The sequence below is a fragment of the Aulonocara sp. 'chitande type north' Nkhata Bay genome, linkage group LG15 (genome assembly GCF_057382095.1).
Source record: "Aulonocara sp. 'chitande type north' Nkhata Bay isolate Kocher_YH1m ecotype deep benthic linkage group LG15, A_spYH_male_GT1.1, whole genome shotgun sequence".
NCBI lineage: Eukaryota > Metazoa > Chordata > Actinopteri > Cichliformes > Cichlidae > Aulonocara > Aulonocara sp. 'chitande type north' Nkhata Bay.
This window is the reverse complement of record NC_141358.1, coordinates 30,743,312-30,755,846: the sequence shown is the minus strand read 5'-3', so window position 1 is coordinate 30,755,846 and position 12,535 is coordinate 30,743,312. Positions and strand designations below refer to the sequence as shown.

General features: G+C 39.7%; 1 protein-coding gene across 2 annotated transcripts; it reads right to left on the bottom strand.

Annotated features, from left to right (window-relative positions):
- Positions 1–3,463: 3,463 nt before the first annotated feature.
- katna1 (katanin p60 (ATPase containing) subunit A 1) lies at positions 3,464–12,331 on the bottom strand. 2 transcript variants are annotated; one of them, XM_086262857.1, is made up of 11 exons: positions 12,162–12,331; positions 10,359–10,524; positions 10,134–10,273; positions 8,194–8,389; positions 7,845–7,960; positions 7,533–7,638; positions 7,297–7,455; positions 6,821–6,947; positions 6,591–6,725; positions 5,943–6,069; positions 3,464–4,243 (listed from the first exon to the last, which is right to left on the bottom strand). In XM_086262857.1, the coding sequence occupies exons 2-11, from the start codon at positions 10,518–10,520 to the stop codon at positions 4,045–4,047; spliced, it is 1,467 nt and encodes a 488-aa protein (XP_086118983.1). In that variant the 5' UTR covers positions 10,521–10,524; positions 12,162–12,331; the 3' UTR covers positions 3,464–4,044. The 2 variants fall into 2 exon arrangements, with proteins under 2 accessions (XP_086118983.1, XP_086118984.1); XM_086262858.1 differs by lacking the exon at positions 12,162–12,331 and adding an exon at positions 11,804–12,002.
- Between the last annotated feature and the right edge of the window lie 204 nt (positions 12,332–12,535).

Below are 12,535 nucleotides of genomic sequence, written 5' to 3'. Positions count from 1 at the left end.
CAGAGGATGTATAGGTAGTCCAGTTCCTCCAGGATGGCACATCAAGACATGCCAGTGCCAGATTTGCTGTGTGATTCCAGGAGACAGGCAGTTAGTCTATGAGAGCTGGATAGGGCTGTAAAGGGTCCTGCATCCCTCAGCAGGACCGGTATCGGCTCCTTTGTGCAAGGAGGAACCGGATGAGCACTACCAGAGCTATTAAAAAAAAAAAACCTTCAGCAGCACACTGGTGTGAAATGTGTCTGACCAAACAATCAGAAACAGACTTCATGAGGGTGGCCTGACATCCTTCAGTGGGCCCTGTGCTCACTGCCTAGCACATTGAAGCCTGTATGGCATTTACTATAGAATACCAAAAATGGCAGGTTGACCAGTGGCATGTTGTGCTTTCACAGATTAGAGCAGGCGAGCACATGTGACAGACATGAAAGGATGTCAAAAAGCTACGGAGAACGTTATACGTCCTGTAACATCATTCAGCATGACCAGTGTGATGGTGGGTCAGTGAGGGTCTGAGGAGGACCATACATACACACCTCTAAAGGTTGAGCAACAGCACCCTGACTGCCATTAGGTATTAGGACGACCCAACACTAGTGCAGTGGGTCCTGGGTTCCTCCTGGTTTACAACAATGCTTCATGTGGTGAGAGTATGCAGGCAGGTCCTGGAGGCAGAGGTGGAGCCAGACATTTGAAACACCCGGGGTTTAGCCCTAAAGGGTAGTATGCATGTGGGATTTTTTTTTTTTTTTTTTTTTTTTTTTTGGGGGGGGGGGGGGGGGTGTTTAGAAATGACTGAAAGATTAATAGGCTCTGTTTTGAGTTTTGTTCAAAAAAGAATGACTTCATATAGGGAAAAATATATATCACATATGCAGGACACCTTAAACTAGTTTTTTAATTAAGCAGCAAGGCAGAACAAAGTCGGGGCTGTATCAAGACTCGAGGACTAAACCCCAATTCAACCAGACCCTGAACTGATCCAGAATTAAAACAGGACTACAACAGTTCAAAATCAGGACTACTTGGGATTTAACCAAGACAGAATCAGAACTAGATGATAGTAGCACTAAAAATCATCATAGACCTGCACTACACTTATGTTTTAATTCTACCAAACTACACTATTTAGATTGAGAAAAGTTTATAAAATTATTTGGCCTTGTTGTGCAAACAAGCCTGCATAACTTAATAAATGTAGAATTTGAAAAATTGCAAACCTAAAAAGAAACACTAGGTACGAGATACATGAGGACCTATGATACGGTGATACTTTAGGTAAACAACCATTTGACTAACATGTGTCTCACCTGCTCTTGTTCCATCTCTGTTCTGTCCTCATTCTCTCTCTCCCTCTCTGTTCCTCTCTCTCCCTCTTTGTGCTAATCAAATATACAGTTGAAACCAGATATTTATGTACTCTTCAGATCAAAACACAAACACTTTTTTAATTGTAACATCAAATCAGACTAAATGTTTATTTTTTTAGATTGATAAATATAAGAAACATATTTGTTAACTTTAAGAGTAAAGAGAGAAACTATCTGTATTTCTTAATTGTAAATGGCACCAAATTGTATTCAAACTTGAGCCACACTTATGGAGCTCCACAGTTCTTTTTCTGGTGTTTGGTTGACATCTCTTGATTTTCCCATTTCAAAGAAACAGGCTCTGTGTTTTGCCTTATATGCATCCACAGGTGTGCCACCAATTTACTCACATGGACTCTACTAACCCATCAGAAGCTTCTTCAGCTCAGAATGGAATCGTCTGGAGTTTTCTTATTAATTAACAATAAACTTAGTGTACATGTACTCCTAAATTTGATGAAAGTGATAAAAATAGACAGCTCTGTCTCTCTTTATTCTGACATTTAACTAATTCAAAATATATTTCAATATTTATTTATCCAAAACAAAACAAGTTCACTCTAAATTGATGTTATACAGTAAAAAAATGTTCTTGTGTTTTCCATAAAGTGTATGTAAATATCTGGTTTAAACTGTGAATATACTGCTGTGTATTGAAGTTCCTCTTGTTTTGCATAGAAATATACTGAACAACATACAAAGCATAATATATAAAATACTACCAGAGTTTTTTCTTTGAAAGACGCTCCTTATGTCCATTCTTGTATATCAGTACATTACTGAAACCGATTTATTTAGCCGTGGAGGGTAACAACTGAAAATATGAAATAAACACACATGTAAGCTGAGACTCTCTAAAGAAACAGCATTGTTGTTGTTCGGCTTTTCATTTTGCCATTTGTTGATTCACTTGAAGAGCGAGTAACATAATATGGGTCAAGTGATCAGTTTGATATCAATCTTTCGTGATACACCGTCATATTTACATTATTTGTACAGTACGAATGCTTTGCTTTGGTACCTGGTCAAACTTCAGTTCTCCTCTGTCTGCCTAGCTCCGTTTCTCCAACAGCGCAGCAGCTGCCCCGCCCCGCTTACTGCCTGAGCTCGGATCATACCAATATTAGGGGGATTTATGCACAGTCGTAAATTCCCACAGTGTGCACTATGTGCTTCGAATATTGTGTGTAGTTTTTCGCTTTATACAGTTGTCAGTCAGGCATCTAACTATGAAAAAAAAAAATTACACTCCAAAAGACCCCGGGCTTCTGAAAAAACAACCCGGGCTTAAGCCCAGTAAGCCACCCCCCCGCTCTGCCACTGCCTGGAGGATAAATTAACTGTTACCACTGAATGCCCCCCCCCCGACTCGTCTGACCCAAATCCAATAAAACACCCTGGGACATTTGGTTTCAGTCTATCCAACACCACCAGGCTGTACCTCAGACTGTGGAAGAGCTCAGTTCAGCAATCTGAAACACGCTGTCTTAAATTAGTCTCCCTCCCCACTCCCTTTAACCCAGCTACAGCTCATGGAGGTTTGAACAGCAGGTGGAGCCATAGCTGTGTGAGTGACAGACTCAGTCCAGATCAAAAGTTTAAGACAACTTGTAAAATGGCAAAACAAACAAACAACAAAAAAATCTTTTTTCCTTCTTTTCTTTTTTTTTTTCTTTTTTTTTTTTTGCGCCATGTGGTCCTAAACTTTTGATCAGCTGTAAAACAGCCTGTTTCAGTTTAAGCATTTTTTTCAATAAATTCCATGCTCAAAAAAATGTTTTGTCTCACTCTCATTTCTTCTTGTTGGAGGGTGAAGCTCTACCTGGAACCTTGTTAAGATCCAACCATGCAAAATATGATTTATTTATTTATTACCATTTTTCAAGTGGTCTTAAACTTTTGATCGGGACTCTATTAAGGACACCCCCTCTCAGTAACATACAGATCCAAGCATAAAAAACCTGAAACAGAGCTTGCAGGATACAGGGGAAGTTGGACAGGTTTGTTTTGGTTGCAATTAAATGTGTGAACTCATCTGTGTGTAGATTTTTTTAAGCAGATATAGTGAGCAATAAATAAACTTGCACGTATCGCAATATAGAAATGGCTTCTTAGTTTAATGTTTATAAGAAAAAGTGTTATAGATCCATACGGTTTAAAATAAAATCAAGTGCAAAGTGAAAAGAACAACAATAAAGGGAACAACATTTGATTGGCTGGTTCTGTATCCAACAGATACACCAGCACAAAGACAATAAAACGACACTGAGGATAAACTAATAATATAACATGTTTGGCCTTTTACTATTAGTGTATTTCAGGAAATGCCGACGTTTTGTCAGTTTTTCTAATAGCTATATCCGATTTGTCTAACATTTTGGCAACATGTTCAGGACCAGTCAACTAAAATGATTAAGTCCAAAAATGAATTGTATCAACAATCAGCTCCGAGTTGTTCTTCTTTCGACACTCACTGAGATGAAAAGGTTTGCATAGCAACAACATGTACAAGAGTTACCACTTTTCAAGTGCAATTACGTTTGTAATAAACCTGCCTGCTGATTCAGAAATGTACTTGCAGCTCGATACACCAGAGCTGACACATTTCTCCAAGAAAACATTTCAGTTAGCAGGAACACAAAACCTTACACTAAGCTGCACACTTAAAGTTTCATCAGCAGGAGCCAAACTCTTCGATCCACTTTTCATACTTTTCCAGGTCAGCTGCAGAAACTGATTTGGACACTTTCCTCAGAGCGGACTCAAAGTCCTCCATGGTGGTGGGCATGTGCATCTCATCCCGGGAAATGTTGCGGATCTCCTCTGGAGTGAGGCCTTCGATCCTTCGCCTCATGGCCATCAGAGATGCGTCCCTACGCGACACACAACAACGATTTGTCAGATTTCACTTAATACTGTTCCTCACATACAAACCTTTAGGTGGGAATGTTAGGTTAAATTGAAACCAAACTCATGAATGTTTTCAGCGTGCATTATCATACTGCAAAATTGCACCCAGCTGTGGAGATTATTCTTGTTGCAGAGTCCCTTGCATCAGCGTCTCTCTTAGTCCCCAAGAAAGTGTTATAAAGCAAGCAACACAGCCAAAGAGTACCGTAACAGTCCACTAATAACTAACATCAAACACATATGGCTACCAGCACAACAGACTTTAACACAAGCTCACAAAATGATGTGGTTTCACATAGGAATGTGCTAGCCAGTCTAGAACACAAGAAACCTAGAATTAGCGAGGAAGCAACAATTTGTCCACGTTAGCCGCTAATTTATTATTAGCTAACAAACAGGAGCTTCGTGAGCATCAGCAGAGTGATCACGATTCACTCTCTCTCTCTCTCATCTGGTTAGTGTTAGCAAAAACTAGTTTTACTGCTAACACGGACAAATTGCAAGACATCTTATGTAGCAAAGTACCATATTTTTCAGACCATAAGGCGCACCGGATTGTAAGGCGCACTGTCGATGAACGGGTCTGTTTTCATGCATAAGGTGCATTAAGCGATACAAAACAGGCAGATAAGTCAAACTTTACTCAATTTATTCTTCTTGCTTCCTCCATTCATTAATGTTGAATTCTCTGGCAGCTGCTCTATTCCCATGTTGTTGCAGTATATTAAGGACTAACCTCGTATCTTGGACTGATTATCTCAGTTGTTCTCCTGACTGAAGTTTAGTCCGTTTACAGCATCCTGCCATGCTATTGCATTTGTTAACTTTTATCAAGTGGAAAATAGTTAGTGTTCATCCTCCAGCTTCACTGTGTTTATGTTACGCTAACATAGCTGTATCGCTAGGGATCAAGTAGCACATCATTATATACCAGATAGTCCAACTTCAGTAACCCTACAAAAGTCACTCCTGTTTAGTTTTCTGTCTTCATTTATGTTGGAAGTGATAACAGAGCTGTACGTTTAAATTTTTTCAGAAATCTCTCAGTCATGGTATATCACGTTTAGGTGGAAACTAGCGAGCTAACTTCCTGCGAACTCCATTAAATTGACTAAATTCTATTTTCATGGATGCCTGGATGTTAAACTTAATTGTTACACCTGGTGAAGCAGCAACGCTGATCCTTTTATTAAAGATGAAAGAATTTAGACAGTTTTTAACTCTCAGTGATCCTGCAGTGTTCGTTTGACTCTGGGACCTGAAACAGACAGAGTTTTTGACCCTGGATTACTCCGCGAGGCTCCTGACTACGGCAGCCGTAATGCTCCAACAATCCATCAAGCGGTGCAGCTTCGTAGCTTACCAAAGTTGTACTAAAATGTTTTTTGACAGATTTTTGAGCGCAGTGTACCACATAAAATCGGTTCGAGGTCAGTAAGCACAACCAGAATTCATACATAAGCAAACCGGATTATTAGGCGCACTGTTGATTTTTCAGAAAATTCAAGGAGTTTAAGTGCACCTTATAGTGCAGAAAATATGGTACTGCAAATACCAAGACTACAGTTCATTTAACTACCAGGGCCATCAGTAAATATCAGCAGTTATCTGGAAGTTATGCGTAGTGTATTCTTGAAACTTCATTTTGAAATATGCCCTGACCTGCACACGTTAGTGATGTCAGCTCCTGAGTAACCCTCCATCTGCTCAGCAATCTTGTCCAAGTCCACGTCGCTGGCCAGCTCCAGCTCCCTCAGGTTAATCTTGAGCAGCTCCACTCGCCCCTTAGCTGCAAACAGAGGGCCAACAGCAACTAGAGCATGCTTTCTGCTTCAGTAAATGGTCATTTCATCAGCAATATTTACACGAAGACAGAAGGTCATCATTTACTCAGCATCGTTAGCAATTTAGCCCTCCTTGAGAATATTTATGTTGGGACTATAATTCCATGTTGTACATTTCTAAATCAACATTTGTCAAGTTTAATTAACACAAAGCAGACACTGAACCAGGCAGCCTTCTGGCATGGTTATAAATGTTTCCATAGAACAGAAAGTAGCTTTAAAAAAAGCTGCATGTGCTGTCAGCTGTGTGCACTGTGCTTCAAATCAGTGGAATGTGAGGAATGTGGAGGCTGAGCAGCTGATGCTTGTCACCAAGTCGAGCAGTTATGATCCAATCTGTTATGATCTGTTATTAGTTATTGAAACATGCAACACTTTTCAGAGTTTAGAGTTGTTGGCAGTTTTCATTTTCAATAATTGCATTTCATTGCCAACAATGTGGAAATCAGTAAAACAACAATTGTACTTGAAGGAAGAGGAATGTAGATCCGCTTCTCCAGGCGCCTCCTCAGAGCCTCATCAATGTCCCATGGAAAGTTGGTTGCAGCCAGGACCATCACCATCTTTGATGGGTCGTCGTTCTCTGATGCTCCACCAACACCTGCGTAAAAACAACAACAAGAAGAGAAAAAAAACCTGCCTCCATCAAAAGGTAAATATATCTAGCATGAATGGAAATAGACAAAAGTTCTATACCATCCATTTGCACAAGTAGCTCTGCCTTTACTCTCCTGCTAGCTTCATGCTCCTCTGAGGTTCCTCTGCGGCTGCACATTGAGTCAATTTCATCAATGAAAATCGTGGTGGGAGCATAAAAACGTGCCTGTACGGGGACACATGCAATGACTCAGATCAAGGACAAAAAAAAAAGTGCATTATTTTTAATACTAAGAAATTGTTTAACTTTACACAAAGATTGTTATAATTGGTTCACAAAAATGGCTTAACTTAATATGAAAGCACGTTTTATTCAGTTAATGATTATTTATTAATGAGTGATAAATTCACTCTCAGAAATAAAGGTGTGTTAGGTGATTTCCATCCACTAGAGGGCTCCAAAACTAACTTACAGTCCTGAAAAATTAAAGGAAATACTACTACAGACAACAGAAACTAAGTTCAGAACATTCAAGCACACCAACAAACACAAAACTGACAAAAACTGAACTTACCATTTCAAAGAGAAGGCGAACTAGTTTCTCAGACTCTCCTCTGTACTTGGAGGTCAGAGTTGATGAGGAGACATTGAAGAATGTGGTTCTACATTCAGTAGCAACTGCTTTAGCCAGAAGTGTTTTCCCGGTGCCAGGAGGTCCCACCATAAGCACACCCTAAAGAAGAAAATAACATCTATGTAACAGGACGCATGTGATACAAGTGATGACACAAACTTGTGCTTGCACACTACCTTCCAGGGTCGTCTTATTCCTTTAAAAAACGCTGGCATCCACATCGGCAACACAACTGCTTCTTTCAGCAGTTTTTTTGCATCTTCCAAGTCTGCGATGTCATCCCTATAAAAACAGTTTAGACTGATGTCAGATGTGAAAACTCTCAGGGAGGCTGGTGTTCATGCCAAGAAAGATAGATAAACCTCTACAGGACAAAAAGGCCATTAAGTGAAGCCAAAGCAGACATACCAAAAACTACAGTTTGTCTAACGGAGGAAAGCTCAAAGACTACAGCTTAGTCATTCAAGGCATCTGAAACGTTCACCTACCATTTAATATTTGGATTTTGAGATATAATATCCCTCTCCAGAGCTTCCACGAGGTCTTTATCATATCCTGCCCCATCAAACCTCTTTGCTTCTTTCTCCTGGACATCTGATTTATTCTGAGAGGCAGACCATAAATAAGTAAATACAAATAAAATAACCCTTCCCAGTTCCTTGAACAAATCCCTCGGGGAAAAAAACCCAAACTGGAATGACAGGCTAGGTAGTGAGTAAACAGACCGCATGTGATACTGTTTGATCAGCAATACTTTGTGACTTTTTGTTATGTGGTATAATAGAGAAGGCTGTGACTATGTGTGCTGCAACTTGGAACCATCAACATATCGCTCACCTTATCGTCCTTTGCTTTGCCAGCAGCCTCCTTTGGTTCCTTCTTTTCTTTGCCCTTGGAAGGTCTGCTTCTGTCGCCGTTGGCCCCTCGGGGCAGGTGTCTCTGCTGGGCCTTCACAGCCACACTCAGGCGGTTGTTTGCAGGTTTGCTGTCTTTGTAGGGGTTGGTAGGACGTCTGACAGGACAGGGAGAATGTCTGTGAAGAAAACAGGGATAAGACTATCAACTGCAACCCCTTAATGTCAACAGGTGTTAAATCATTGAAACATTTACATTCTTTGTGAATCAGCTTTTGCCTTAGTGCTTGGAGCACAAACCAGACAGAACCGTATGATTGATCGTTTTTTCCCCCCCTTAAATATTACTGATCTGACACCACTCCGATTATTCTATCGGCCAATAGCCAACTAAAGAGCTTAATATCATAATCTTTCATTTAAAACTAGCAAGACCAGACCAAACTGCCACAGCACACAGTCAAAAAGCCAAAGGGGAAAAAAAAGGCTGAGACACAGTCCTGCATTTGAAGTTAATGCTACTCTTTTTTTTCCCCTCTAAACAAAAACAAACATTTATTTAACCAGGACGTAAAACTCGTGAGATCAAGCATCTCTTGTGAGAGTGTCCTTGGTGATGATGATAATAAGCTAGCATGTTTTTTTAAGCATCATCATTTGCACTAGAAGCCAGACTCTCAGTCCAATCTGCTTCTCATTTTGAGTCAAGGCAACCTCTGCGAATGAAAAAAGCCCCTAAATGCCAAAAACAGTCCCATTAAACAGCCAACGTTACAGTTTTTTGTTGGGCTTTTTTTTTTGCACAGACATGTTTACAGACTGTACAAAAACAGATTTGGTCTCTTTGCATAATTTTCCTCTTAAAAAATTAAAATCTGTATGGTGGGTGAAATGGTTAGAGGCAGCTGTAGCCAAATAAGACGGCGTCCTTTGTGGTATCTGCTATCAAAGACGTTTGTGCTTCAGTTTTGCTGAGTGAAATTCCAGTATTTTATAAGACAGCACTGATGTGCAGATATCTGTGTTACAAATATACAGTCTGCTAATTACCAGATAACTTAAAACTCACTTGAACTGGGTGGGTGGAGTGCTATTTATTGTGTATCGCATCGGTATAAATAAAATCACACAATATTAGAGAAAGAATCACAAGAATATGTAAAGGTTCTCAGTCATCTAGGTCATCGCAATCTAAGGAGCTTGGAAAGAAAGAGTCTGGACTTCTTTAAGCTTCTTAACAGAGAAGCTGATGAGATGAGAGGTGAAAAATCTTCAAGAAACTTAAAGAAGTCCAGACGCTTTTCTTTCCAAGCTTCTTAGACAACCATACAAATCACATGATCCTCTGTGAGTAGTAGTCAGAGATGGTGTGGTAGAATAATTTCCTTTTAACAGGAAGAGACCTCTGACAGAACCAAGCTTAAGGTGGAGTAGCTATCTGCCATAATCTGCTTGTGGCAGATAGCTGCTCTCATCCCAAAAAGGAAATTTCTGGCTTTGATAAAATAAATATATACATTTTTAAAAATTACTAATGTTGTTCAAAATGGAGCATGTGGCCAAAAAAATATGTTACAAGCATACAAGCAACATAATATAAACTATGTTGCAAAAGTTAAAAAAAAATAAAAAGGTGAATTTTTCAAGAAGTGCATCTCTGACAGTTAAAAATACACAGTTTGAGGTTTACCAGCCATCTTTCTGGAGGGCAGAGCAGGCTTACAGAGGTTCACTGATCTCAATCATATGACTACATCATGACTATTGTTCTTGGCTTATTCAACAATTGCAGTTCAGAAAACTGCAGAATTGCACCAGAAGCAGATATGTGTTCACGAAGCATCGGAATTTGTAGCATATGAAATTTCCTAAGCAACGAATAAGCAGAAAATAATACGTGTATGTAAATAGCCAGTGCAGTACCTCTGTTCCACATGCAAAGGTCTCATTTCAAAATCATCATGGTTACTGGGTTTAACAGGAGCTGTGTCCAACTGAAAGTTCCCCAGAGTTGACATTATGTCCTGAACTTGTTGATTCTCTTCGATGATTTCCTGCCACAGCTGAGAAACAACCACAGGTGCATGCATAAGAAAAATTGGTACCGGCTCCTCATATGATCAGATAAAAGATCAGCACTACATTTACCTGCTGCCACCTCTGCTGGAAACTGCTGTCTCGCAACGTGTACACATATTTTTTGATTTGTTCAAGCAGCCCATGATAGAGAACACTGGCTGAGCTGTAGTTTCCCAGCAAGGCATATTCACGAGCCAGTTTCAGATTCTCACTAATTTCCCGTAGACTCATACCGCTGTGGAAACAGACAACAGGTTCACAAAAACTTATAACGCTGACTGGTCAAAATGGGCATGCTGCTGACAGTGAAATAAGGAGTGTTGAATAACTACAGCGCAGACAGAGATTGAAGTTTTAAAAATCTTACCAAAAAACAAAAAGCTTGCATTCACCTGGTGTAATCAGTAGAACATTTTCTCAGGACCATTTGAGGAACTACCCGTGTTCCTACTAGAAATGCAGGCAGTTTCTACATCAAGTACCATTTTTCTAACAAGGTCTAGTTTCCTGCCATTGTAAAAAATAAATTTAAATATTCAATTCAATTTTGTTTATATAGTGTCAAGTCCTAACAGCAGTCACCTCAAGGTAAAGACCCTAACAAAAATACAGAGAAACCTCAACATTCAGAGGACCGCCTTATGAGCAAGCACTTGGTGACAACGGGAGGTAAAAACTCCCTTTTAACAGAAAGAAACCTCCTGTAGGCCCAAGCAGGGGCAGTAATCTATTGAAAGTAGTTGGGGGTGATGGATAAGGAGGTAAGACAAAAGACACAGTGTGAAAACGAGTCAGAGATTAATTAAATGCAAACTAATGTATAAACAGACAGTGAAAAGAGGAGACAGGTGCCCTGTTGTGCTTCAACACAAAAACATGAAGCTACTGTAAAACTAACAAATTGTAAAGATCCACTGGTTTTAGTATTACTGCTTTCTTCTTTACTTTTTGCCTTAAATTCTTTTTTCTGGTTATTCTTTGTTCTGATACAGACTGAGGTTTGATTTACTCCCTGAAAAATAAAATTTTTGTTTTTCCCCAAAGGGCCAGAAATAGCAGGACATAGAATGGAATAATGTCACGCAGACTTATTACCCGAACCACTGTTCATGCGGACTGAAGTGCTCATTTTGAGCCTGGAAAACACTACAGTGACCTTTTTGAAGTGGCATATTACAAGCCATAAGGTCTCTATTACGTACTAGAATCATTACACTTGTTAAACAGATATTTTATATGCATTTGCATTTTTTACTATCCAGATTATCTGGACATAAATACCTAAACTTTAATAGCTGGCCTTAAAATACCATCTTGGTGCTAGTTCCATTGTCAGATGGCCCGGGCACAACACCTATGTTGTATACAATCTATGAAAAATACCCAAGAACATATGTAGTGCCATCTGGACACTGCTTTATATAAGAGTGATACTATATTTACGACACGTGCACAGTTTAAAACATGTTGTCACATTCAGCGAAACATACGTAGTTGACAAGTGTGACTAGCACCTCTCAGCTGAAGTTGTTTCTCCACAGATTAGACGGAGCCTCGCCCAACTATAATCTGTTAAAGGCAAAATGCGACACTCAAGTCCACACGTACAAGATGCTAACGTTTCAAAGATTAGAAGAACAGCTCCTTTGTTCGTAGGAACCTTAATGTTAGGCAAGATAACTAAACTAAACGCTAGTGTACGTTTGTACGCGGTAGTGGTGACGTTAACGACAACCGACGCATCCTTAAGTTTGAATTTCAAGCCGGCTGGCTGGCTTCTCTCACTCTGGTTCAAACTGTAAACGCATCGTCTTCGCAAAACTTGATGAACACAGTTGCTGAAACGACACTGAAACAGCTTTTGACACAAACCTGGTGTAAGTCGCATTTATGCTCAACTTTTCCTAAATGTGGCCGTGGTTCAGAGAAAGGCTGCTCACAGAATCCATCGGACTGGGAAAATAACTACACGATCTGGGGACATTTGTAGTCCAATTCATGACGGAAGTTTGTCACAGCGCACGTTGCGTATGCAAACCAGCTAGGGGCGAAAAGTTTTGAACTTCCGTTTTCGACCTTCAAAATTAAAACGTCAAACGTTATATGGACGTAAAAGCACAAAAAACTAAACGTAGAGTTTCCTGAAAAAACAATAACGTCACTACGACTACAGTGAATTACTCGCCCTAACTCGGTCATCTTAAGTAAGGCAAAGTTTGCATAATTTTTTAAAAAGTTCCTTCTGA